The sequence below is a fragment of the Myotis myotis genome, unplaced genomic scaffold (genome assembly GCF_014108235.1).
Source record: "Myotis myotis isolate mMyoMyo1 unplaced genomic scaffold, mMyoMyo1.p scaffold_m19_p_5, whole genome shotgun sequence".
Classification (NCBI taxonomy): domain Eukaryota; kingdom Metazoa; phylum Chordata; class Mammalia; order Chiroptera; family Vespertilionidae; genus Myotis; species Myotis myotis.
Window position 1 is genome coordinate 104,794,851 of NW_023416357.1, and position 27,975 is coordinate 104,822,825.

Here is a 27,975-nt window from a genome sequence, read left to right on the forward strand (position 1 = left end):
CTCACACCCATGTCCTAGGGCTCATATGCCACCTGGTTTCGGAGGCACCGGCTGGGTCTAAAGGGCTGGTGGGAGGGGGGCGTGTCTTCTGGGTCAGCCAGGCCCTCGAGGTGGTGGAGGGGGAGAACTTGGGGGTTGTCCCCCAGGGTGGTGTTGGCTTTCTGCCCCTGCCTCTGCTCTATGGTGAACCAGGGACTTCCTCAAAGCGCCTTCTCTTCCCACTTCAAGGCCCTGAGTAGTTACTAGCTCTTCACCGAGCAGCCTTCAGCGAGCTGGTGCTCAGCCCTGCGATTCAGCGGCTACTCAGCCCCAGGGCTCTCCTCCAGCGGCTGCTCAGCCCCACGGTCCTCCCCTCCTCCAGCGGCTGCTCAGCGATGGCCTTTGGAGCTGTGCTCTTCCTGGGCGGTGAGTGGGGCCCCGGGAGCTGGGAGAAGCCCTGGGGGCAGCTCTCCCGGGAGCTGAAGGCAGGGGAGGGCTGGTCCATGGGGTGCGGAAGGAGGACTGGCTTGCAGTCTGGGGAGGGTGAGACCTGAGCCGAGGTGGGAAGAGGGGCGCTGGGTGCTGCTCGGGCAGAGGCCCTCTCCCCTGGGTGGCCTGTGCGGGCGCTGGGGGGTGAGCGGAGCCAGCCCCAGCAGCCGGGAGGGGAGGCCACAGGAGCCAGCAGAGAGGGGACAGCTGGGTACCACCTGGGTACCCGGTCCTGCGTCTCCCTCGAATCTTGGTTTCGGGTTGGCACTCGCACTGCCGCCGAGAGAAAACTCTGGAAGTTGGAAACGGTGTCAGGCCCACATCCAGGAGTCATTTAAAAATCGGTCGTGTGTGTGTGTCTTAAAGCCCGACTTCACACAGAAATCCCGATTCCCGGCTTCTCTTGAGAAGGGGGAAGGTCCGGCAGCTCTGGCGCCAGCGCGGGTGATGGCTGCCCCTGGGGAAGGGCCGCGTCTCTAAGGGCCTCGTCTCTAAGGGCCTCACTCCCGGGCTCACACGCCCGCTTCTCACTGTCGTCACCCTGAGGCCTGGACGCCAGGCTCCTTGTCAGATCCTGGGGCCGCGTCGGCCTCAGCGGAGCCATTCTTTGGCAGGAAGGCCTAGGACGTGAAGCTCCCCCCACGTGGCCATCGTAGGCCCCAGATGCCCAAACTCCTGTCCTCCTCCCCGAAGCCCGGGCATGAGGGTCTGGACCCTCCCTGGCTGGGCCCAGCCTGAGGCTTGGCTTCCCTGGAGGTTCCCTGGCCTTGGGGTTGAAGTCGGGTCCTCAGAGAGTGGAAAGGAGGAGGGAGTGGGGGAGAGAGAGAGAGAAATGTTGATGTGAGAGAGACACATCGACTGGTTGCCACCCACACACGCCCCACTAGGGGCAGGGAGCGAACCCATAACCCAGGTATGTGCCCTTGAATGGGAATCAAACCCACGACCCTTCTGTGCGTGGGCCAGCTCTCCAGCCACTGCGCACCGGCCAGGGCTAATCCCAGGATTCCAAGTGTGTTCTCCAAGCGGCCCCCAGGGCCTCTGGATGAGGAGAGGGTGACGCAGGGTGACCGTATGCCCTGGTTTGCGGGGCAGCCCCAGCGTCCCTGGTGTCAGTGTTGATGGTGTTCCTTTCACTCTCAGAAGGTCCCCGTGTAGACAGTAAGCCCTGTGGCCGCTTTGTCTTTAAAAGGCGTTCCTGATGCAACATCCCAGGCGGTGCCGGGCCTGATGCGGGTTCTGGATGCCCTCTGCGGGTCCCGAGGGCCCCTCTGCCTCGCTGTCCTTCGCAGGCTCTGATTATTTCTAAGGGAGGGAGGGAGACAGGAACCACACAGCCGGCAAACCAGGAAACAACGAAGACGGGCAGATGGGAAACCCAGGCTGCGGCAGGGTGGACATCAAGATTCCAAGAAGGGGGGTCCGGAGGGGGGCTTCTCTGACCCTCCTCCCTGCCCCTCCGCCCCACATCCCCTCAGTTCTGGCTGCTTGTCACGGATTCAACCTGGATGTGGAGACGCCCAGGGTCTTCCAGGAGGACGGCGCTGGCTTTGGGCAGAGTGTGGCCCAGTTTGGCAGATCTAGGTAGGCCCCCCACTCCCCTCGCCTCCTGCCGCCTCAGCGGTGGCTGTGCCCAGGTGTCCCGGGGCAAGCGCAGCGAGGTCCGGACACCCCGATTCACAATCCCAGGTCGGGCCACATGCTGGGCAATGCATGGCCGTGGGAGAGAGGCCTGGAATCCGCCCTCCTGCACTGAGTTTTGTTTTTTCTTTGTTCGCTTTGGAATGTAACACACAGACTGAACAGCAGAAATCCGAAAGGCCCAACTCAATACTTTTTGCTGTGTGTGCCAGGTAACCCTACCCAGATCAACACGGAGAGCAGCTCCAGCTCCCCACCCCCGGCCCCCCAGGGGCCGGGCCCCTGCTGATCGCTCAGCACCCAACAAGCCCTGCTTTTTTGAGTCGCCTCACAAATGCCAAATGCCAAGAGCAAAGTTTCACTTCTCCTCCCCCTCCACCCCCCGGGAGCACTCTGTGCCCCACAAATCCCAAGGCAGCCACCGTCCCACTTCCTTCACCACCACGTTGTGTTCAGGCCCCTCTGTCTTAAAAAAATGAATATAGAGCTACTGACTGGCCACTGTTCACCGCATCTATAATAAAGGAAATAGTGTACATTGGGTGAGATTCCCATTGTTACAGGGTTATTGTTTTTCCTGGTTTCTGCTGAATGATAGCCCAAATACTGAAAAGACAGAGCCTGCGTCTGAGGAATGGGATAAAGAAGAGCACGCAGAATGATAGTTTGACTAAAAGTTGGCTCGTGCTTGGAGACCAGCAGGCCAGGCTGCTCCGGGTCTAGCCGGCCGGTCAGGTTCCCACCAGCATCTTAGACACTCTGGGGCCTCAGCGCTCCCTACAGGAACGGCTCCAGGGAAGCCACTTTAAATACCAGCTTAACGAAGCCTTGCTCGGCTAATTAATTAAAACACACCAGTATTTCTCTGATTTTCGCATCTAAGTGGGGGAATTGCTGGTGGTGGTACATTTTTTCCCAAAGTTAAAAAAGTCTCTTCTCTCAAGTTTTGCAAAGAAACCATTGCATTTATATGACTGCTAGAGGCCCGGTGCATGAAAATTCATGCACTGGGGGGGGGGGGGGTCCCTCAGCCCGGGGCCTGCACCCTCTCACAGTCCAGGAGTCCTCAGGGGATGTCCTCCTGACGGCTCAGGAGAGGGCCCAAGTGCAGTCTGGGCTCCCTCTACAGGAGGTGAGGACAGGGGATCAGGGGATGGTACTGCTCCCATCACCCCACCATTGCTGCCTGGTCTCCCTCTATGGGAGAGGACCAGATAGGCCAATCCGGGGATGGTGCCCACCCCCCCCCCATTGCCCCTCCACCACCACTGGGCACCATGCTCCCCCATCACCGTTCCCTCCCTCTGCCCACTGGCATGAGCTTGGCTGGCCTGATGCTGCCTGCTCGCAGACCCCACCCCCCCGCCGACTGATCATTCCTTGGTTCGGTCGATTTGCATATTACGCTTTTATTATATAGGATAGATATAGTTATGGATTCTGATATAGCTATAGCTGTTTTAAATTGTCCAATTTAAATTGTTTCTATTATATTTTTGTATAATTCATTACAGAATCATCAGATTGTTTCGAAAACTAGGACTTCAGAAAATTTTCCATTGAGCTTGAGGTGATCTGTTTCTTGGGGTGACTAAGAATGATGGCACCCCAGAAACAAAGGGCACTTACCCACAGTTGGGAAATGCTGTTTTGTTGTGAACAGTTTTATTTTTGGCGAATGTTAAAAAACACACGCCAAAAACAACCAAACCGTTTGTGTACATAAATACACATATATTCACACACACACACACACACACACACACACACGCACGACGCCCTGCGTGGTCCTTCCCATTTGTGGGTTGAACTTAGGCCCTGATTTTTGAGTCGCCTCACAAGTGCCAAATGCCAAGAGCAAAGTTTCACTTCTCCTCCCCCCCAACCTCCACCCCCCGGGAGCATGCTGTGCCCCCCCCCCCCCGCGACGTGTGTCATGGCTGTGCCTCCAGACTCGTGGTGGGAGCCCCCCTGGAGGTGGTGGGAGCCAACCAGACGGGACGGCTGTACGACTGCGACGCTGCCTCCGGCCTGTGTCAGCCCCTTTCACTGCACAGTGAGTGATTCCGCCCGAGTCCCCCCTCTCAGCCTCCAGCCCAGATTCTCCCTGAAAATGAGGGCGTGCCTTGAGTGTGACCTTGTGTGTCTGGCCCTCAGTCCCCCGGGAGGCTGTGAACATGTCCCTCGGCCTGTCCCTCGCGGCCTCTGTGCACCGCCCCTGGCTGTTGGTGAGTTTCCTGGGTCACAGCAGGGGCGAGAGGGGCAGGGGCCAGCGGAGGCTGGGGCGGGGCCGGAGCGGGAGTGTCCTGGGCCCCTTGCCTACACCGGCCTCTGCACCCAGGCCTGTGGCCCCACCATGCACAGAGCCTGCGGGGAGAACATGCACGTGGAAGGCTCCTGCCTCCTGTTGGACTCCCAGCTGCAGGTTGTCCGGAGAGTCCCCACTGCCCAGCCAGGTAGGCCTCCTAGGGCAGCAGTGCTGTGGGGCCACGTGCTGGCGCCGAGAAGCGGGCAGGCATGAGGCCTGGTCTCCACCTCCTGCTGATGAACTCTTCCCCCTTAGGGGCAGCGAATGGCAGGCCGTGGGAGGGTGCACAGGGCGCCGGCACTGGCATCGTGCACAGAGCATGGGCCTGGGCACCGCAGGCGGCTCTTGCCCGTGGCCACCTCCTGTGTCCCGGGGCCATTGCTTCATTCCCTGGGCCTTGGTTCCCTCGTTGGTAAGATGGCGCTAAATCACCAAGGTGCTTGTGAGGATTAAATAGACATAGAGCGCGGCCTGACCTAGCCGAGGGCTCCGTGGCGAGGAGGGAGGCCACGCTGCCTCCTCTGTGGCCACGGGGAGAGCAGGCCCAGGGCAGGGCCGGCCTCTCCGGTACTGACTGAGGACGTGACCGAGGACAGTGCGTTGGGTCAGGGAAGCCGTGACGCCAGACGTGGCGGGCTTTTAGCCGAAGGTGAAGCAGCAGCAGGAACCCCGCAGGCCGCAGAGCCTGCAGAGGGAGAGAGCGTGGAGGAGGGTGTCCGCTCTCGGGTGCCCGGCCCTGCCCGGAGGCTGTGCAGCCCGCCGGGGATGGGGCATTTAAAGGCTCGGAGGTAAATGCCTCCCGGATGTCTCCGGGGCCTGAGGAAATGGGCCGCAGGCGGTAAACCTGCAGGTGAGGTGTTTGCCTGGAAGGGAAGGGAAGGGGCAGCGTCCAGGCAGTGGAGGGCACCCGACCTAGTTGCATCCTCACGAGATAGATCCTGGGTGCTGGGCAGGGTGACCCCCACCACAGCCGAGAAAGCAGGTCCGAGGTGAACGCCACTGTTAGGGATGGAGGAAGTCAGGCGCAGCCTGCCTGGCCGGGTCCTTTTCCAGAAGACGCGGTACAGCAGGGGCTGCTGTTGGAGGCCAGGGGATCGCATGAAAGGAGCAAGACAGAAGGGAATTACGAGGGAGCTCGTATTGGCGGAGAGGGTGTGGGGTGCTTTCGAGATGCAGCTGAGAAAGTGGGCACAAGTGTGAGATATGGTGACAGGAACACCAGCTCCCAACTGGGGGCGGGGGTAAGGTGAGAAGGGGGCCCGGGGGCCTCTGAGCCTGCCAGTGGCCAGTGGGGCTGAATGTCCCAGTCCTGGGGAGAAAGGGGATGTGATTTCCCATTTGCTCTCTGCACCAGCTGGCTAAGCCGGAGGACCAGCTGGCTGAGCGGGAGGACGGGGGAGGAGCGGCCTCAGCTCAGCCTCACTCCTCAGTGCTGGGTCCCTGGCCCCCACCAGCCCGGGGCAGCACAGGATGTGGGCACAGTGGAGGCAGCAACTAGGTCTGGCAGACAGGCCACAGCCCCCCGCACGAGTGTGGGAACAATCTGAAATGTCTTATTTGTCACCTGCTGAAGGCCTGGCTTTCCCCTGCAGTGTGGACTCCGCAGGGCAGGGACGGCATCTATTTTGAAGCTCTGATCTTATAGTACATCTCCCTGAACAGGCTCTGAGGCTCACTTCGGAATGGTCTCGGGAGCAATGCCCCTGAGTGTGAGGAAAGCAGGACTGCGCAGAGGGAGAGGGTGGACTCAGAGCCATCGGATCAGAGGCCTCAGCCGGAGCTCGGAGCTCGGAGCTTGGAGCTCAGAGCTGGGAGCGTGGCTGGATACAGGCTGCCTCCAGGAACAGGAGGTGTAACAGTGGGCAAGACAGCTCCCGTTTGGACTGGCATGATTCCTGGGAGGGACTCCACCGGGAGCCCTGGACAGCGAATTCCCTGTGGCTGGGATGAGCGCTTCGTCCCGGTAGGGATCGGGCCTGGTGGCAGCACCAGTTGCAAGTGTGTCCTTCCCTGGGCCTAGCGCCACGCCAGCCTGTGGTGCCCATGGGGGTAACAGCGACCGCTCATTGCGGGCACCCCCTACCTCAAACACTTTGTGTTCACATCAGTTCTTATCCTGGCAATGATCCTACGCGGGAGGCACTATTCTTATGCCCATTTTACAGGTGGGAAAACTGAAGCCGGTGGAGTTACATAACTTGCCTTAATCCACCACTGGCAGGTGGTGGAGCTGACTTGAGCCCAGCAGGCTGGCTCCAGGGTGCACACTCTGGACCACTTTGCTAAACTGCCTTCTCCTAACCTCGATGGCATCTTTAGAGTGTGTGTTCAATAGATATTTGTTAACTAAATGATTGAGGAACCCACTGGCCCCCTGTTCTCTACTTCCTCCTTCCCCTTTTCAGGCCTTGTGGGAAGAGGGGAGCCACAGGGACTCCGCTGAGGGGAGCGGGGCTGGGGCCACAGACGTGGGTCTCCTCCGTGGAGGGTGTGGAAACCGGGTGCGAATTGATTCCTATGCCCAGGACAACCCCTGCGTCTGTGGAGAGGGAAGGCTTTCTGGGTCCGAGGAGGTGGCTGGCACCCACACGTGCATCTCTGGTTCCTCCCTCCCTCTCCACAGAGTGTCCGCACCAACAGATGGACATTGTCTTCCTCATCGATGGCTCGGGCAGCATTGGCCAAAGTGACTTTAAGCAGATGAAGAACTTTGTCAGAGCCGTGATGGGCCAGTTTAAGGGCAACAGCACCCTGGTGAAGACTGGGTCCCCTAGGCCTGAGGAGTGGGATGGGAGGGTCTGCTTCTGGGGACCACAGCCCGGGAGGGGGCGTGGCATAGCTGGGGTGGCTGGCCCGGCAGGCCTGTGCCGGGATGAAGCCAGGGTCCAGGGTCAAGGTAAGGTGCCAGCGCAGGCCAATTTGCATCCTCACCCTAGGAGGTCCCCACCCCCCATTGCATTTAATAGGTTCCCACATGCCACAGAAAATATAATGTTTTTGCTGTTTAAAAGCATTGAAAATTTTGTAAAATAATTCCGCTGTGAAATGTGACTGAAAGTAACTTGGCCAGATCATTGATGATTCTTTACAATTCTTAATTCATGGCTTCTTCATCTTATTATTTTATCTCCCAGTAATTAGTGAATGTGTATGTACAAATTCTTGAGGAGTGAGGAAACACAGCTACAAATTGATTTCATGTGTTATCATTTTTGAAGATGTAAGTTTAACAAATATTGTGGTTGGCAAGGTTATTCTTTGCAGACGATGAAAGAAGCATTATTGGATTTCGAGTTTCCGGTTGTCTTTTGGGGTCATTTTCTTTTCTTGTGGGTTTCAGTATATTTTTGCTGGGCCTCAAAAACACAGACCAGGCCCTAACCGGTTTGGCTCAGTGGACAGAGCATCGGCCTGCTGACTGAAAGGTCCCAGGTTCGATTCTGGTCAAGGGCATGTACCTGGGTTGCGGGCACATCCCCAGTAGGGAGTGTGCAGGAGGCAGCTGATTGATTTCTCTCATCAATGTTTCTAACTCTCTAGCCCTCTCCCTTCCTCTCTATAAAGAATCAATAAAATATATATATTTTTAAAAATAAAAGTGCTTAAAATGGAAAAACAAACAAACAAAACAAAAAAACACAGACCATGGTTTGCAAGCCCAAAATTACTCTGAAATAAAAAGTGTACTAAACCCCAAAACAACAGCTCCTGAGCCCAGGCCGCTCTCGCCTGCAGTTCTCGCTGATGCAGTACTCCAACATCATGGAGACCCACTTCACCTTCACCCAGTTCCAGGACAGCCCGGGCCCTCAGAGCCTGCTGGATCCCATCGTCCAGCTGAAAGGACTGACCTTCACAGCCTCAGCCATCCAGATGGTGGTGTAAGCTCCCCCTGCTGCTGTGGGATCCCCGCCTCCCACCCCCCTGCTGCCTGCGGGATCCCCGCCTCACCCTGGGTCCGGGACAGCCCTTCCTCCAGCTGAGGGAGGCTCGGGAAAGGGGATGCAGAAGGGAAGGGAGAGGAGAGGCTGCAGGCAGAGTCCTCCTGGAGCTTTTCTGGCCTCCTGCGCCCCGCATCCCCCCCCCCGCCCCCTCCTCCGCCCCTTGCAGGAAGGGCTCCTCTGCCCCTTTTCCCGTTGCCTGGCCTTGCATGGGCTGGACCCGGAGCCCACCTGGGGCAGCCAGCTCCTGGCCTTTGGTTCAGACATATCTGGGTTCCCATGCTGGCTCCCCACTGGTTATCTGGTCAACTCTGGGTGTTACTGACCCTTTCTGTCTCGGTACATTTCAAATGAGTAAACTCACCAGTTGGTTTAGGATGAAACGAGGTAACATGTGAGGAGCTCCTGCAGGGAAGGTGCTGGATCAGCGACAGGGTTGGGAGCCGTCCGCCCTCCCCCCCTTCGCCGCAGGCACCGTGCCTCTCCCGCTCCCGCCCTCCCCTCCTTCCTCACCCAAGCGTGCCCCCTTCAATAGCTGGTGCTGCTGTTCTATTCTGTATCTGTTGGTGTCGTTTGCTTTATCTTTAAAGCCAGCACACGTGATGCATTACTAACATGTGCCACAGGATAACACGTGGCCCCGGCCCTACGGCTGGGCGCTGGCCGGGCACCTGTCAGCACCGGGTGCGGAGGCGGGGAGAGGGCCCAGGTGCGAGGCCCGCACGGAAGACGTGGCTCTCGTGGGAGCACGGCTGAGTGCCCTGGGTGCTCTGCTGCTCGCACACTCCGGGGCGCGGCTCTGGGGGTGGTGCCGGAGAGAGAGGTGCTTCTCCAAATGCCCCCTTTTCACTCCTATGGCTCTTCTGCCCTGGCCACTGGCCCCTGGGGACGGACAACCATGAGAACAGCCTCCGTCCCCGAGTGAGGCTTCTGTCCTGGTCCATCGTCCCTTTCTTCTCTGGGGTCCGTCCAGGGGCGGCCACGGTGAGGTTCTCTCAGTGCCGCCCTGCTCCTCCCTCTGCCCTGCTCCTCCCTCCGCCCTGCTCCTCTCTCCCAGACAGCAGACAGCCCGCCGCTCCCCAGAGCCAAGCCGCCTCAGGCTGACTCCGCTCCTTCCTGCCACGGACTGGGATTGGGGTGGGGAGTAGGAATTTTATTACAAAAAAGACAAAAGGCCAATAACTTTAAGGAAATATTGGGGGACCCACTGTCCCTCTAGCCAAACGCCTCACTGTATTTTATATTTTTAATCCTCACCCGAGGATAGGTTTATTGATTTGAGTGAGAGAGAGAGAGAGAGAGAGAGAGAGAGAGAGAGAGAGAGAGACATTGATTGGTTGCCTCCCACTCGCACCCCAACCAGAATCAAATCTGCAACCTGGGCATGTGCCCTGGCTGGGAATCGAACCCATAAACTTTTTGCTGTATGGACGATGCTCCAACCAACTGAGCCACCTGGCTGGGGTCCCTCACAGCTTTTTGCAACAAGAGGAAATAAGTACAAACGGATAACAGAATCCCGCCTGCAAAGCAGTGTGACTCCCATCCCCGTCTGTGTGCCGACACATTTCACGTGGTCACGACCGGGTGGAAACTGCTTCCGTCTGCCTTGTTTCCGTCTGCTGTGTGGATCGCGTCCCCCTGCCTCCACAGCTTTTACTGCTTTCCTCTGAAATGTCTGTGTGCTTCTCCAGGGCTCTGGGTCATGTGCTACACGCCTTCCCTAACGTTGGACGAGGCTGTTTCCGGCGTTACATGTGCGCGGGTGTGAGCACACGGCCACAGTGTGACTGGTGTGCGGCAGCTCCACAGGGTTAGCGCTTCCCGAGAGGCCGCTCACTGCAGTCAAAGCCTGGCCTTACTGGGGCCTCAGAATCACCCGATACCATCTGTCTCCATTATCTACTGTTGCCTAACGACTCCCAACGTTGGTGGCTTAAACTGCAGCTCTTTTATTATTATTTTCATGATCCGGGGCTCAGCCATGTCACACAGGCTCTCCGTCCCTCGTGGGGCTGGTCGGGGGGCGCCTGGGCTGGAACACGAGAGCGGCACTCCCGTGGCTGCAAGGCGGGGCTCGGCCGGGATGGCTGGGCCTCTCTCCGCATGGCCACTCCAACAGGGGAGCTAGACCGCTCTCATGGGGTTCAAGGGCTCCCCAAGGGGCAAAAGCTACCAAGGCTGGGCACGGTGTCTCCTCCACTGCGTGCGGGCGAGTAGAGCACGTCCCAGGCCGGGCTCAGTATGGGAAGGGGGTCGGGTGGGGCTCCCTGGGGCCATCTTGGGAGACCAGCCATGGCACAGTCGTGGTTCTCACCTTGCTGGAGGGAAGCAGAGGCTCAGAGAGCCGAGGTAACTCCCCGCAGAGCTCCCGCCCGCACCACGCTGCCTCCTGGGAGTGAGACGCCACCATGGGTGGAATTCTAGGAGCAGGGGACCCGAGAATCTTCGTTATTGGCCTTACTGATCATTGTCAGCATGGTTTTCAAAAAGGGATGGATTTCTTCACACGCCTGACAGCCTAGGGCGCCAGGACTCCCCAGCCCTCCGGATGAGCTACTGGTACCACAGACCATTTCCTCCCAGAGTCGGTCCCCCTCAGCAGCCATCTCCCTCTCCTCCCTGGCAGGAAGGACCTATTTCACAGTAGGAACGGGGCCCGCAAAAGTGCCAAGAAGATCCTCATTGTTATCACGGATGGACAGAAGTACAAAGACCCCCTCGAGTACAGTGATGTCATCCCCCAGGCCGAGAGAGCCGGCATCGTCCGCTATGCCATTGGGGTGCGTGCTGTCCCTGTGGACCGCCCCAGGCTCGGCCTGCACCTGCTCCCCCTTACCCCCCACCCCCACCCCCCCGCCCCGCGGCAGCAGGCGGGCGCTCCTCCTCAGCCGCCTCTCTGCGCAGGTGGGAGGCGCTTTCCAGGAAACGGCCGCCAGGCGGGAGCTGGACACCATCGGCTCCGCGCCCGCGCGGGACCACGTGTTCAAGGTGAACAACTTTGCGGCGCTCGGCAGCATCCAGAAGCAGCTGCAGGAGAAGATCTTCGCGGTGGAGGGTAAATGGGGAAAGAGCTGAGGTCTCAGCACCGAAGGTGCCCCCACCCACTTGTCCCCTGCGAGTCTGAGGTCCATCCCTGGTCACAGCTCACCCAAAACTGAACCCAAGCCCCAGGCTCCCCTCCTTCCTCTGCTCCGAGCCCTTGCGGTCTCCTGGCCTCCAGGAACCTCAGCGACCTGTTCCCACAGGAACCCAGTCGAGGACAAGTAGCGCCTTCCAGTATGAGATGTCACAAGAAGGCTTCAGTTCGGCACTCACAAAGGTGGGTGGAGCGTGCGCAGTTGGCAAGCGGGTCTCGGGCACTACCCTGGGCCAGCCCTCGGTTGGCAGCTGGGACCCAGAAGTATACAGAAAGCAGACCCTGTCCTCCAGCTCAGCATCTGTTCGGGCCAGACGTTCAGGGCATGTGTGGGCGCTGGGGACACGGCAGAGAACAGATTAGCCGAAGCTCCTTCTCTCTTGGGGGAGGTGACAACGGAGAAACAACACCTTTCAGACTGTGGGAGTCGGGACAGAGCAAGGGAGGTGCTCAGAGGAGACCCGGGGAGTGGGAACTGAAGCTGGACGATGAGAAAGGACCAACCCTGGACACACGTGGGGAGAGATGGCTCCAGTAGAGGGGAAAGCACGTGCAAAGGGCCCGAGGCAGGAGCAAGGTCACTGCAATAGGGAGCTGGAAGGGCAGCAGAGCCGGGCAGAGTGCACGCAGGGCAGCGCGGAAGGAGATGGCCATGGCAGTGGGAAGGGCCAGACCACGCAGACCCAGACATGACAACATCGCACACCTTGTCCAAAGGTCGGTGTGTGGTCCATACGTCCAGAGGGACTCGCTTCCCGACAATTTGTGGAGAGAGTGAGGCGGACGTAGAAATGGAATGAGATTGGCCATGAGTTGGTCCCTAAGCTGAGCCATGGGTACTATGGGCTCATTATACGCTTCTCTCTACTTTTGTAAATGTTCTCAATTATCCACAATCAAAAGTTTACCAGCAAACCGTCTGTGTGGAGCAGGGAATGCCCGTGGCTTCCCGAGGGAGGAGCAACCCCCAGAGGAGGGAGGAGGCTGCCACTTCCAGAGGGAGGTGCTGAGTCCCAGCAGGAGGGAGAGAGGTGTCCTGCAAGGCTTGGTGTGTTTGGGAACAGAGGGGACTCCACAGGTTTGACTGGGGTGTATCCTAGATGCCACCCTCAGGGGCTTGGTGACGGGTGCCATCTTGGTTCCCCTGGAGGGTGGCGGCTGCACACTTGGGTTTGAGAGGACCTAACTCTGGGGCAGTGAGAGGCGATGGGGCTGACCGGGCAGGGGCCCTGGATGGGGAAGAGGAATTCCAAACAATGGGTGAGGCCGCCTTGGAGTTGCTGTTTCTCCTGCTCCCCGGCTCAGCCCCCGACCTTCCTTCCCAGGACGGACCAGTTCTGGGCGCTGTGGGGAGCTTCAGCTGGTCTGGAGGTGCCTTCCTGTACCCCCCAAACAAGAAACCTCCCACCTTCATCAACATGTCTCAGGAGAACCTGGACATGGCGGACTCCTACCTGGGTGAGAACAGGCTCTGGCTGTGCGGACAGGGACAGGCGGGAGATGAGCTGCTGGGGGGCAGGGGACAGGGGTCGGGGTTGGGGGCAAGGGACAGGGGTGGGGGGCGGGCGGCAGGGGACAGGTGGGGGCAGGGGACGGGTGGGGGCAGGGGACAGGTGGGGGGCAGGGGACAGGTGGGGGCAGGGGACAGGGGTGGGGGTGTTGGGGGGGTGTGGCCTTTGTGCTGAGGCCCAGCCCCTCAGGTTACTCCACCGAGCTGGCCCTTTGGAAGGGGGTGCAGAGCCTGGTCCTGGGGGCCCCCCGCCATCAGCACACCGGGAAGGCCGTCATCTTCACCCAGGTGGCCGGGCAGTGGAGGCCGAAGGCTGAAGTCACAGGGACCCAGGTTGGGTGTGGAGGACCGGAGGGTGGCAGGTCTCCAGGGAGGAGGGAGCAGACGAAGGGGTTCGGGCCTCGTGGGGGGAGGTCCTGGTGCCAGGGAGAGGCGGGACCTGGCCCAGAGGGTGCCCTGCGCCAGGGAGGCAGGGTGACGTGAGGCTCTGCCCTCCAGATTGGCTCCTACTTCGGGGCCTCCCTCTGCTCCGTGGACGTGGACAGAGATGGCAGCTCTGACCTGGTCCTCATCGGGGCTCCCCATTACTACGAGCCGACCCGGGGGGGCCAGGTGTCCGTGTGCCCCTTTCCCCGGGGGGTGAGTGGCTGAGGAGGCCTAGCTGGGTGGGGCCTGGGTGTGGGGTGGAGGGGTTGCCCGGGTTGGGACTGGCACTGTTTCTGCTCTGCAGAGGGCCAGGTGGCAGTGCCGGGCCATTCTCCGTGGGGAGCAGGGCCACCCCTGGGGCCGCTTTGGGGCAGCCCTGACCGCCATGGGGGACGTGAATGGCGACAAGCTGACGGACGTGGCCATCGGGGCCCCGGGGGAGGAGGAGAACCGGGGTGCCGTGTACCTGTTCCACGGAGCCTCGGGGCCGGGCATCAGCCCCTCCCACAGCCAGGTGAGGCCCTCTTCAGCCCCCTTCGCATTTCCTAGAGTCACCTGCTGCTGCTCCCACACCTGCCTTGGCAGGAGCCCTCCCCTCCTCCTCTCGGCGCCAGCCCTGCGAAGATTGTCTCCTCTCCTGTGGTTCCAGCAGGCTTCAGGCAGCCTTTGTGGGGGCTGATGGTAAAGAGCCTGCAGGCCCGTGTCAAACGCCTGGCCAGCCAGTCAGCTGTGCGCCTTCAGGCAAAGGGCTGAGTTAGCTTTCGTTTCCTCCTATGAAACATTAAATAACAAATCACCTCCATAGGCTTCGTGTAGCTGTAGCTCAATGGGAGTCCGTTCATCACACGTTCATGAATAAACACACAAATTAATAACGGGCTCTATTGTGTTCCCATTGTTAGGCTTTTACTTTGGCGTCAACCTGCACCCTCATGATGAGTGGGCCCCAAAGCGCTCCCCTCTCTTTGCCCAGGGTCCCTGAGACCCTCACTCTGCCTGCCTTCCATCCCACCCCCATCCCCTCTGTTCCATTTCTCCACTGGGATCCCGATTCGCTGCAGCCTCCTTCCCAAATCTTTCTTGTCACATCTCTCCATCGCCTCCCCCTGACCTCTACTTCTCCCCTCCCGGCCAGCGCATCGCAGGCTCCCAGCTCTCCCCCCAGCTCCAGAGTTTTGGGCAGTCGCTGAGCGGAGGTCAGGACCTCACCCAGGATGAACTGGCAGACCTGGCTGTGGGGTCCCGAGGTCACGTGCTGCTGCTCAGGTGACAGCTCCCACATCGCTCCCTGCTGGCTGTGCGTCCGACCTACCCTTCCTGGTCTCCCAGAGGCAGAGTCCTCTCCTCAGCCCTGTGCGTCCCCCCAGGAGCCGGCCAGTGCTGAGCGTGGGGGTGGCCATCAGATTTTCCCCCTCCGAGGTGGGGCAGCCTGAGGACCAGTGCCTGGAAGAGGTGCCCTCCCACCTGGAAGCTGCAAGCGCCACAGTCTGTCTCACTATCCACAAAAGCTCACCTGACCAGCTAGGTGAGTTTCCTCCCATGGACCCAGGCCCTCAGCCCCCAAGGCCCCAGCCCTATCTATAGGACAGAGGGGTCCTGACGCCAAATCTCACTTGCATATCCATTTCTGCTGGTGTTGGAAACCTGGGTTCCTTCTCTCCCCCTCTCCCCGGCCCAGGCCAAAGGCCTGTCTCCAGCATCACTCTGGAGTCTGCGCACCCCTCTCCACCTGCCCAGCCACTGCCTGCCTGGAGGCCGCCCTTCTTCTTCCTACTCCACTTGGAGCTCTTCCCACGTCTGTTCTTGCACCTTCCCATCCTCCTCCTAGTGATTAGCCCTAACATGCAAACCTGGCCTCCTCATGCCCCTGCTTAACACCCCTCAGCTCTCCCCTTGCCTTTGTTTGTGAAGACCAAAGCCCCTCTCCACAGTGACCTGGCCCCTCCCCGACTCCAGCCTCTCCTCGCCCCGTTTCCCCTTAATCCACATGGACCATAGAGACTGCCCTGAGCCCACACCCTGCATCAGGCACTGTGCTAGCCACTGGCAAGGGGTGGGGTGGTGGGAGACGGGCAGTTAGACTATGGAAGAAGCTACGACAGATCCTCGGCTTCGAGGAACATAATGTTTCGCTGAGAAATGAAATCTAACTCACACTGGAACAGCTACGACATGAATACCTGCTGCATGAATACATGAAAGAACGTTTGCTGGAACGTTTCACATTCTACCTTCCATCCTCCTCCGCCTCAGGGGACGTCCACAGCTCCGTCAGGTATGACCTGGCCTTGGACCCAGGCCGTCTGATTTCTCGCGCCATTTTTGAAGAGACCAAGAACTGGACTTTGACGCGAAGGAAAATCTTGGGGCTGGGAGAGTACTGTGAAACCCTGAAGTTGTTTTTATCAGTGAGGACTTTGGATTCTGGGAAGGGAGAGGGAGAGGGAGGGGAGCCCAGGGCTGGCCTCCCTGTTCCCCGCTGAGTGAGGTGGGAAGTGGGAGTGGGGAGGGGGCCTGGGGCTGGGGAGAGGGAAGTTGGGGTCAGAGAGGCTGCTCCACAGCGTGGGGAGGGCAGTGTGTGACAGTGGGAAATGAGTCCAGTGGAGAAGCCCCCAGTGGGAAAGTAGGGCAGCAGAGAGTGGGTTCTGAAAAGCCCATCCCCCCTCAGGGCTGTGTGGAGGATGTGGTGAGCCCCATCGTCCTGCGGGTCAACTTCTCCCTGGTGGGGCAGCCCATCCCCTCCGCCCAGAACCTCCGCCCGGTGCTGGCTGTGGGCTCCCAGGACCTCATCACTGCTTCTGTGAGTCTCGCGATGAAGTCCCAGGGATGGGTGGCCGTCCATGTGTCCCCATGTGCGTAAGAAACTCCAGTAGCTCCCAATCGCCCACCGACCACATCAGGTCCAAAAGGGCACCGCCCGATTCCGAGATCCTGTCCGCTTGGACCTACACATGCATCAACTCTGGTTTTCGTTCTGCAGATCCTTCCTAACTTGCCTCGCTCCCACCCCTGTGCCTGTGACCGTGTTGTATCTCTGATTTGGAAGACATTTTCTTCTCTCCACCTCAGCCATCTTTAGTCCCAAAGCCCCAGTCTCTTCTCCCTTTCTTTGGGAATCCACACTGTCTCTTCTCCCCTGGACTCGTGGCATGTCATGGTGACGTGCCACTTGTCGCATGGCTGGAATCATAGCCATCTGCACCCACCTCTGTGGCTCTCTTGGCAAGAACCAGGTCTAATCCACCTGTAGTTTCTACCTTTCCCACCTCTCCAAGCCCATCCAACCCAAAACCTGTCCCAGTATCGACTCTTAACGTCTGTTGAATAGTTGTTCCAGTGTGAGTTAGATTTGATTTCTCAGCTAAACATTATGTTCCTCGAAGCCAAGGATCTGTCGTAGCTTCTTTCATAGTCTAACTGCCCGTCTCCCACCACCCCACTCCGTGCCAGTGGCTGGCACAGTGCCTGGTGCAGGGTGTGGCTCAGTAATAGTCAATGTTGAGGAGTGCTCTTCATGAGGGAGTTGGAGAAGGATTAAGACGTGGATGGAAAGAGACATACTGTTTTGCTGCAGCTCCCCTTTAAGAAGAACTGTGGGCAAGATCACCTCTGTGAAGGGGACTTGAATGTCAACCTCAGCTTCTCGGGGTGAGTGCTAGCTCCTGCCATATCTGGGCACCCAAGCTTTTGGGTCTCCTACCAGCAGGATGAGAAGCGCTTGTGTTCCCCTTTGGCTGGCGTTATAACCGAGAAATGATTGCAATGTTATAAGCTAACAGCTCATGAGTTCCCAGTGTCCTGCCCCTGCCCCTGCCCCTGATCCAATTCCAAACCCTTTCCAGTGGATCTCTCTCCAGTGCTGTACTGCCTCCTTCAGCCTGCAGGCCCTGGTGGTGGGAAGCTCTCTAGAACTCAACATGACGGTGGCTGTGTGGAATGAGGGTGAGGATTCCTACAGAACTGTGATCAACTTCTACTACCCAGCGGGGCTGTCCTATCGACGAGTGTTAGTTACTCAGGTAAACAGCTCCCCTGGGCTCTGGCTGGCTGGGACCTTTGCCCTGCCCTGGGCTATAGTAGGTTCTTTTTATGTCTCCTATGATAAAATATAAAACACACAGAAAGTGTGTACAGCAGGTATATACTTTAACAAATAATATTAAGTAAATGTCTATGCAATTAGCACCCCTGTGGGAAATAAATCCAGGTCAAGAAATAAAAGAGGGCTAGCACCCCCAGAAACCCTCTCAATATGCACCTTCCTCATCATAACCTCACTCTCTCCCCAGTGTAATCACTATCTGACTTTGTGACGATCAACTCCTGGTATTTCTTATCGTTTTTACCGCCCATGAGTACATCCCTAATACTGTTCAATTTTGCCAATATTTGAACTTTATTTGAATAGAAGCATGTTACTTTTTTTGTCTTTCTCCTTTTCTTTAATACTATGTTTGTGAGATTCATTCATGTTGTTGCTTGTGGCTGTGGAACACTTTCATTGCCATATAGAAGCCCTTTTGTATGACTATACCACAGTTTATTTACCTATTCCATAATTGATGGTCATTTTGAGTTGTTTCCTGATATTGACCATGACCATTCTTGATCATATATTCTGGTGTGCCTATGCATTAATATTTGGAAGTATGTACCACATGTGGGATTGCTGGATCATTGGGTATGTGTGTCTTCAATTTTCTTAAGTAAAGCCGGACCATTTTCACCTGTTGACACTCTATCAGTAGTGTTTGAGAGTTCTTGTGACTTTCATCCACTCCAACACTTGGCATTGTCCAATTTTTTAATTTCATCTATCCAGTGGGTGAGTAATGATATTTCCTTGCAGTTTTTTTATTTCTCTAATAAAGTTGAACAACTTTTCATATATTCCCTGGTCACTTGGGTGTCTTCTTTTAGGAAGTTCCTGTCCAAGTCCTTTTCTTATTCTTCTATTGAGTTGTCCACCTCTTTCTTTTTTTAAAAAAAAATATATTTTATTGATTTTTTTTTTTTTACAGAGAGGAGGGGGAGAGGGATAGAGAGTTAGAAACATCGATGAGAGAGAAACATCGATCAGCTGCCTCCTGCACACCCCCCACTGGGGATGTGCCTGCAACCCAGGTACATGCCCTTGACCGGAATCGAACCTGGGACCCTTCAGTCCGCAGGCCGACGTTCTATCCACTGAGCCAAACTGGTCAGGGCCACCTCTTTCTTATTGAGTTGTAAGAGTTTATACATATTCTGGTTCCTACTCCTTTTCCAGTTACATGTGCTCAAATATCTTTTCTCATAAATATCTCTGTTGTTTGTTTTTTTCAGTCTCCTTGTAGTGTCTTTTAATAAATGTCTTAATTTGATTGTGGTTGATTTTTATAAATCTTTAGTATATTTTTAAATAATTTTTCATTTTTTAATCATAGTTGACACAATATTATATTAGTTTCAGGTGTACAGAATAGTGATTAGACATTTATATAATTTACAAAGTATGCACCTCCATAAGTCTACTACCCATCTGACACCATACACGGTGATTACATTATTGACCACATTCCCCGTGCTGAACCTTACATCCCCATGACTGTTTTTATAGCTGGCGATTTGTATACCTTAATCTCCTGCCCTCCTTTTCTTTTTGTTACTCCTCACCAGAAGATATTTTTTCCATTGAATTTTAGAGAGAGTGTAAGGGAGGTAGGAAGGAGGGAGAGAGAAAAAGAGAGAGAGGGAGAGAGAGAAACATTGATGTGCAAGAGACACAGTGATTGGTTGCCTCCTGTAACCTCCCCAACTGGGGCTAGGATTGAACCTGCAACCCAGATACATGCTCTGACCAGGAATTGAATCCACATCCCTTTGTTGCATTGGCTGACACTCTATCCACAGAGCCACACTGGCCAGGGCCTCTTCCCTTTTTTCATTCATCCCCCCAAGCCCCCTTCCATCTGGAAACCATCAAAATGCTCTGTAGCTTTAAGTTTGTTTCTGTTTTGTTTGCTTGTTTTTTAGAGTCCACATGCAAGTGAAGTCACATGACATTTATTTTTTCCTGTCTGGCCCATTTCACTTAGCATAATACCTCTATGTACATCCACGCTGTTGCAAATGCAAGATTTTATTCTTTTAGGTAGCTGAGTAATGTTCCTTTGTTTGTATGTACCACGTCTTCTTTATCCGTTCATCCATCAAATTGACACTTAGGTTGTTTCTATATCTTGGTCAATGGTAAACAATGCTGCAATGAACGTATGGATACATATGTCTTTTTTAAAAAAGTATATTGTTATTGATTTCAGAGAGGAAGGGAGAGGAAGAGAGAGACAAAAACATCAATGATGAAAGAGAATCATTGCTCGGCTGCCTCCTGCACACCCCCTACTGCAGATGGAGCCTGCAACCCTGGCCTGTGCCCTTGACCAGAATCAAACCCAGGATCCTTCAGTCCGCAGGCTGACGCTCTATCCACTGAGCCAAACCGGCCAGGCCAATGCATGTGTCTTTTTGAAGTAGTGTTGGGTTTCTTTAAATAAATGCCCAGACCTGGCATTGCTGAGTGCTTCTTTATCTCTTGTTATAGCTTTTGTTTTAAAGTCTATTTTGTCTAGTATAGTTTTGCTACCCCAGCTTTCTTTTCATTTCCATTTGCATAAAATACCTTTCCCCCTCCTTTACTTTTAGTCTGTGTCTTTCATTCTGAGGTGGGCATCTTGTAGACAACATACAGATGGATCTTGTTTTCTTATCCATTCAGCTACCCTGTGTCTTTTGATTGGAGCATTTAATACATTTACATTTAAAGTTATTGCTGCTATGTTCTTTAGCTAATCCCTTCAACTTCTTTTTTTTTTTAAATATATTTTATTGACTTTTTACAGAGAGGAAGGGAGAGAGATAGAGAGCTAGAAACATCGATGAGAGAGAAACATCGATCAGCTGCCTCCAGCATATCTCCTATTGGGGATGTGCCCGCAAGCCAGGCACATGCCCTTGACCAGAATCGAACCTGGGACCCTTCAGTCCGTAGGCCGACGCTCTATCCACTGAGCCAAACCGGTTTCGGCCCCTTCAACTTCTTTATCCAGTCACCAAAACATTTAGATAAAGTCATTATTGATAGGTATGTAGTTATTTCCATTTTATTATTCGTATTTTTATTTCTCCTCCTCCTCCCTGCTCCCTCCTCCTCCTCTTCCTCCTTCTCTGTCTCCTTCTCTTCCTCTTCCTCCATTACATACAATAATGATGTTTTCCATCATTATTTCTTCAAATAGGTTTTCAATTTCTTGCTCTCTCTTCTCATCCCAGCATCCCATGATGCAAATGCTAGTACACCTGGTGTTGTCCCAGAGGCCCCTTAAACTGTGTGTTTTCTGCTACCTTGTTTTCCAAACTGCTGATTTAACCCTCTGCTTCATCTAAACTACTATTGATTCCCTCTAAGGTATTCTTCATTTCAATTATTGTATTCTTTATTTTTGACTGGTTCTTTTTTGTTTTCAATCTCCATCTGTGTGTTTCCCATCTCACTCAGCCACAATCCCTGCTGGTTATCACAGCCAGAAGTTAAGGATGCTTTTCTTCCTGGACTGGGGAGCCTGGTGGGCGGCTGAGACTCCTTGCTCCTCAGAAGGGACCCCCACAGCCAAAATATCCCTCCTGATTTTTAACCACCACACATAGGTTTGGGACCAGCCTGCTCCATGTCTGCACCCCTCCTTCCAGTCTCCATGTGGTTTCTCCTGTATGGCCTTAGTTATAGGACTTCGAGTCAGCTAGTCTTTGGGTGCTTCTCAGTGATGGTTGTTCTGTAGTTTGCCTGTACTTTAGATGTGGCCATGGGAGGAGGTGATCACAGAGTTTTACCTGCTCTGCCATCTTGACCAGAGGTCCTCCTTTAGTGTTTTTATGTGTGGATCTTATTTAAGAAATATTTCCCTCCTTCAAGGTAATGAAAAAAAATACTCCCTTATATCATCTTCTAAAAGCTTTATAATTTTGCCTTTTGACATTTAAGTCTTTTAGTTGGAATTTATTTTAATGTATGGAGTGAGGTAGGGATCCAATTTCATTGTTTGTTTGTTTGTTTGTTTGTTTGTTTTGTATGGGCCAATTTTCCCAGGATAATTGAAAAGTTTGTCCTTTCTTCTATTGCTCTGTAATGCCACCCCTGTCATATATCAAGCCCATATATGTATGTGGGTAACTGTTTTGAATTCTTTCTCCTCCTCTGGAAGCAACCCCATCAGCGCCCACTACACCTGGCATGTGAGGCAGTGCCCACAGGGAGTGAGAGCCTGAGGAGCAGTAGCTGTAGCATCAACCACCCCATTTTCCGAGAGGGCAGTAAGGTCAGTGCTTACCTCCAAATCCTCATCACTCTTCTCACTGTCCTGACCCACTTCCTTCCCTCAGTCCCCCATAACCTTCCCTCTCCCCATTCCTTCTTCTTCTCCATCAGGGCACCTTCATAGTCACATTTGATGTTTTCTACAAGGCCACCCTGGGAGACACGTTGCTTCTGAGGGCCAATGTAAGCAGGTAAGCCAGACCAGGTATGGTGTGTCCTTCCCCTTCTCCTGTACCAGCCAGAGATTGCTCTCTTGGTTTCCTTCCCAACTGGGCTCCCCTCTCTCTCCAGTGAGAATAATAAGCCTGCAACCAACAGGACCACCTTCCAGTTGGAGCTCCCAGTGAAATATGCCATCTATACAGTGATCAGCAGGTGACTAATCCCTGGCCCTTCCCTTGGACCCCTGACTTTCCTCCAAGGCTAGTGCCTCCCCCTGCAGCCCGGCCTGCTCTTCTGGGGATGGGTATCTAAACTAGTCCCTCTGATTCCTCACATGTAAATATCTGTGACCCACCATATGCTTACACCACAATACCACATGCAGACATATCTTTGTTGCACTTCACTTTCTTGCACTTCACCGATACTGTGTTTTTTTACATATGGAAGGTTTGTGGCAACCTCAGGTCAAGCAAGTCTATCTGTGCCATTTTCCAACAGGTTTGGATGGTTAGCATTTTTTAGTAAGGATTTTTTTTTTAATTAAGGTATGTTTATTGTTTAGACATAATGCTATTGCATACTTAATAGACTACAGTGTTCCTGGAAACATAACTTTGATAGGCACTGGGAAACCAAAAGACTCGAAGGACTCAATTACAATATTTGCTTTATAGAGGCGGTCTGGTTCCGAACCCACAATATCTCTGAGGTGCGCCTGTGGCATAATTCTTGCTTCTTCTCTGACGACTTGGCCTGCTGGGGGGACGCACACCCCTGGCTGCTGCTGTGTGCCACCTCCTCTCTCTGAGATGCAGCCTCCCTTTAACCTGGAGCCAGTCCTGTCCTTTGTGCTAAACAGGAGTGTGGCAACGCTAGGCTACTAGACTGAGACTGGGGCTCTTCTGAGACCCGGAGGCAGGATATGGTCTTTCCCCACACAGAGGAAAGGAAGGTCAGGTTTTCACAAAACGGAGAGGAGAGCGGAGGTGTGAGAAACCGTGGGGAAGGCCTCTAACAGCCCAAGGCCAAGGCAGGCCACAAGAAAGGCCAGTGCAGGGACGCTGCTCTGAGTGATGAGGGTGGAGGAGTAGGGGCAGGCCAGGCGGGAAGCAGGGCAAGGACTCCACAACCTGGTTAAACTCCAGAGGCTTAGAGACTTGGTAGGAACTTGCAATGTTGCCATGTAACAGTTTGCTGCTGATGTGTGAATTTTTAGGGGAATGACGATGGGGGTCAAGCAATGTCATTGTCCGTCCATCTGCGCATTTTCCCCTTATGTCTATGGGAAAACACTAAAACTTATCATAAGAGCTTACAGTGATATGTGCTTATGATGTGCCAGGCATTGAAGCACTTCACCTATATTTATGTTTATTTAACCTTTCTAGCAACTCTATGATATAGTGTTACCCCCTTTTTACCAACAAAGAAATCAAGGGGTTAAATAACTTGCCCTGACATTCAGCTGGCAAGTGGCAGAACCAGGAGCGAAACCTAGATGGTCCAGAGCTGATGCCAGCGGCCAGACATCTTCTCTAAGGAGTGGGAAGGCCGAGTGACTGACTCAAATATGAAAAGAGATTTAAAATGAGAAGATTTTAAGGTGGAAAACTGATGCAGAGAAGGGGGTCTGGGTGGGGAGCAGAGAGGAAGACTAACACTAAAGGAAACAACTTCTCACATTTATGCACTGCTGCAAACATCACAACTCCATTATAGGTTGCCACTATTCTTAGCAGCCCTACTTTAAAGAGTGAAAAACTACAGGGCTCCAGAGAGGCCACATAGTTTGCCTTCAATTACTCATGCAGGAAGTGGTGGACTTGAGATGTGAATGCAGGTAGTCGGCTCCTGTGTGCGCGCGCTCTCTCTCTCTCTCTCTCTCTCTCTCTCTCTCAGTTGATTTCAGAGAGGAAGGGAGAGGGAGAGAGGGATAGAAACATGAATGATGAGAGAGAATCACTGATCGGCTGCCTTCTGCACTGTCCCTGCTGGGGGACGAGCCCACAACCCGGGCATGTTCCCTAACTGGAAATCAAACCATGACCTCCTGGTTCAGGGGTTGACACTCAACCGCAAAACCACACTGGCAGGGCTGGCTCCTATGTTCTTAATCATCAAAGTGACAGCCACAGCTGTGGGGTCTGCAAAGGCAAGATTTGTGACTTAACTGTTGACTCTCCAGAGCCAAGCACACAGCCTGGCACAGGGTAAATGTTTACTGGAGGAGGCCATGGGTGGATGGATGGATAGGTGGATGGAAGGATGGATAAGTGGATGGAAGGATGGATGGATGGATGGATGGATGGATGGATGGATGGATGGATTGATGGATGGAAGGATGGATAGGTGGATGGATGGATGGATGGATGGATGGATGGATGGATGGATGGATGAAAAGATGGATGGATGGGTGGATGGAAGGATGGATAGATGGATGGATGGATGGATGGATGGATGGATGGATGGATGGATGGATGGACAGATGGATGGATGGATGGATGGATGGATGGATGGATGGATGGATGAAAGGATTGATAGGTGGATGGATGGATGGATGGAAGGATGGATGGATATATGGAAGAAAGGATGGGTGGATAGGTGGATGGAAGGATGGATGGATGGTTGGATGGGTGGGTGGATGGATGGATGGATAGGTGAATGGATGGATGAATGGGTGGATGGAAGGATGGATGGATGGATGGATGGATGGATGGATGGATGGATGGATAGGTGGATGGATGGATAAATGGAAAGATGGAAGGATGGAAGGATGGAAAGCCACCTGCAGCCAAGAACATTTATGTCCAGTCCATGAGCTTGTGTCCATGTGCCATCTTCCATCACGTTTATTTAACTGCCCGGGATAGTCATGTCTATTTTCTTCATCCCCATTTTGGAGGCGCTCATGCTCCATTTTTTGAGTGATCCAGTCATCATTCCTGCGAGTCTCCTTAGGCTTATGTGTTCTTACAGTAGCCTGAGCAAGCCTCACCCGAAGTCAACCTTAATCTACTAGAGCAGCAGTTTCCAACCTTTTTTGTCTCGTGGCACATAAACTAATTATTAAAGTTCTGTGGCACCCCCAGAAGACCAAAAATAGGTATAATTTTGATTCATTCACATCGGCTTGCTATCGTTGTGTTGGCCATTGTCATTTTTTTTTTTTTTAACAATCTAAGGGAAAAGAGATCAGCGCTCCTGACTAAATAAATAGGTATTGCATGTTTTAAAAATTCTTGCAGCACAGATTGAAAATTGGGGCTAGAGAAAGCAAATCTACAAAAAGCATGTAAACACCTTTTTCCCATGGGAAATGTTCAAATGTTATGGGAGGTGATGTTTAAGTTATGCCTTTAAGTGAAAATTTCCAGAAGGGGAGTGAGTAAGGGCAAAGGCATGGGGATCTGGGAGAGCCAGGGCACCCAGGGACGAGCTGGCAGTTCTGGTGAAGAGGGCGAAGAACACGGGGGGAGCTGAAGCTGAGACTGCCACAGAGGCTTGTGGGAACCCTGGGTCACCTGCGGACGGTCCCAGCGCCCTGTCTCACCAACAAGCCCTCTTTCTCCAGGAAGGAAGAATCCACCAAGTACCTCAACTTTTCCACTTCTGATGAGAAGAGCAGGACAGAAGCTGAGCATCGATATCATGTGAGAGGCCAGGGAATATCCGTGTCTGCCCTCCCACGGTGCTGCTGACATTGAAAGTTGGTGGGGAAAGGTGGAGAGGACCTGAGGGCTAGAGCCAAAAGGAAAGAAATGGGATTTGGGATGCTCCAGGGGCCACCGTAATGTTGTCTCGATTTTCTGCAGGTGAATAACCTGAGTCAGCGGGATCTGTCCATCAGCGTTCACTTCTGGGTTCCCGTCCTGCTGAACGGCGTGGCTGTGTGGGATGTGGCTGCGGTGGCCTCCTCACAGGTGCCTGCCTGGCTCGCCTCTGCGTGCAGGGCTGACCCACTGTGCCTCGCACCCTCCCGCCAGTGACGTTTGGATCATTCTGTGGCTGTTTCTCTCTCACCAGAATCTCTCTTGTGTGTCAGAGATGGAACCTCCCCAGCACTCTGACTTCCAGACTTGGATTCCACGGAGTCTTGTGCTGGTGAGCAAGGCCCTGGGCTCCCCTATAGGACCAGCAGCTCATCGGGGCACACAGGGGCATGCAGAGCTAGGTTGCAGAGCTATCTATAGGGTAACCCCGAAAATGTATGAGGGCAGAGTTTATTAAAATACAGTTCATTTTCAAAGTTGAACTATCAACTGTGAAAGTATATACACATTTTTTGGCCATCCTGTATATGTCCTATAATTGTTAACCTGTTCCTCACCCCAAATCTGACACTTTTTCTCGACTTGTGGTTCCTAAGTTAAGGCCCTCCTTAAATTCATTGCTCTCCTGCCCCTAGGACTGCTCCGCTGCTGCCTGCCGGAGGTTCCGCTGTGACGTGCCCTCCTTCGGCACCCAGGAGGAACTGGACTTCACCCTGAAGGGCAACCTCAGCTTCGGCTGGGTCAGACAGGTGGGTGGGCCCAGTGGCAGAGCCCCGCCCCCAGCCTCCGCCTCCGGTGGGCCCTGAATGTCTGTGCCCGGCCTCAGTGGAGAGTCAGGGCATTTCCCTGACCCTGAGCTTTCCCCAGAGTTAGCTGCCAGCTCTCCTTCCCTTTTGCAGACTCTGCAGAAGAAGGTATCGGTCGTGAGTGTGGCAGAAATCACGTTTGACAGATCTGTGTATGCCCAGCTCCCGGGCCAGGAGGCGTCTCTGAGAGCCCAGGTAGTGACTGTGTGCTGGCAGCAGCCAGGTTGGCGAGCGGCTTCTGATGCTAAATCCGTGTGCCGGGTGGGGGTTCACAAGGCTGGAGGGAGGGGGTGAAGATCCCTGGGGGGGACAGTTGTCCCTAAGCCCCTGAGGGCTTCTGTGGCTCAGCCCGTGGAGTCTGGCCCGGGGAGGCCGGGGAGGAGGTTAAAGGGTGGAGAGGCCGGGAGGAGCCGGGGCCGCCAGAGGCCCGATGCTTTCTGCTCCCCCATCAGATGGAGATGGTGCTGGAAGAGTATGAGGTGTATGACCCTCTGCCCCTCGTCGTGGGCAGCTGTGTGGGAGGACTGTTGCTGCTGGCTCTCATCACAGCCACGCTCTTCAAGGTGAGTGCTCCCCTCCCACACCTGGGCCACCCGCAGCCGACCCAAGGCCTCCCACACTCGGGCGGCCCAGCAGGAAGCGCAGACCACAGAGTCAGGCCGGCCTGGGGTTACATTTTGGCTCCGTCTTACCGCTTAATGTCAGGCAAGCTGCTCAAGCTCTCTGGGTTTGTTCCCCATTTTTGAAATAATAATAATAATGCCTGCATCACGGAGTGGCTACAGCAAGACAGAAATGAGGCCAGGGTACGTCCCAGGCCTGCCTGACCACAGACAGTACCTGTGCTTTTCCTGCTCTGGATGCTGTGTCTAACCACTGACCTTGAACACAGTGGCGACTGGGAACGTGCAGCTTGCTCACATCGTGTTCTGCACACCGTACAGTCAGCTTGGACCCCCTCTCGCTCGGCTCCTTCCTCACGCCCAGCGTCTCCCCTGCCCTCTTACCCAGATCTTCTGTTTACTTCCCTTCATAGCTTGGCTTCTTCAAACGTCGGTATAAAGAAATGATGGGTGACAAGCCCGAAGACGCTGCCATGTTCAGCGGGGAGGCCCCCAATTTGCCTTTGTCCTAATAATCTGCTTCTCTGTTTACTTCTCCCCCATGGGCTGGTCTTGCTGAGCCTCTAGACCACTTCCCTGGGGATAACTTCTGCAGAGAACGGACTGGCCTGAGGGACTCGCGGGGCGCTGCACCCCTCCCCAGGCCTTGCCAACCTCCTTCAGTGAGAAGCCCCTTGTACCCAAGCAGGCCTGAGGCCAGCAGGGGTTTTCTTATCTGTGGGAACTGCCACATTAAATGAGGATTTAAAATACGTTTTCCTTGAATGGAAGAGCTCTGATCCAGGGCACGAGTGCTGTTCCCGGAAGCGGAAGCGTCGGGCGAAC

General features: G+C 54.5%; 1 protein-coding gene across 1 annotated transcript; it reads left to right on the top strand.

Annotated features, from left to right (window-relative positions):
• The first annotated feature begins 374 nt into the window (after positions 1-374).
• ITGAD (integrin subunit alpha D) lies at positions 375-27,975 on the top strand. The gene is made up of 30 exons (XM_036310018.1): positions 375-405; positions 1,947-2,052; positions 4,062-4,165; positions 4,267-4,337; positions 4,451-4,565; positions 7,041-7,171; positions 8,153-8,298; positions 10,988-11,141; positions 11,266-11,416; positions 11,607-11,680; positions 12,823-12,955; positions 13,198-13,340; positions 13,506-13,646; positions 13,738-13,947; positions 14,569-14,699; positions 14,801-14,958; positions 15,687-15,841; positions 16,102-16,233; positions 17,008-17,081; positions 17,311-17,452; positions 21,674-21,787; positions 21,898-21,977; positions 22,078-22,161; positions 25,523-25,601; positions 25,764-25,871; positions 25,975-26,052; positions 26,357-26,470; positions 26,621-26,722; positions 26,980-27,090; positions 27,564-27,975. The coding sequence occupies exons 1-30, from the start codon at positions 375-377 to the stop codon at positions 27,660-27,662; spliced, it is 3,471 nt and encodes a 1,156-aa protein (XP_036165911.1). The 3' UTR covers positions 27,663-27,975.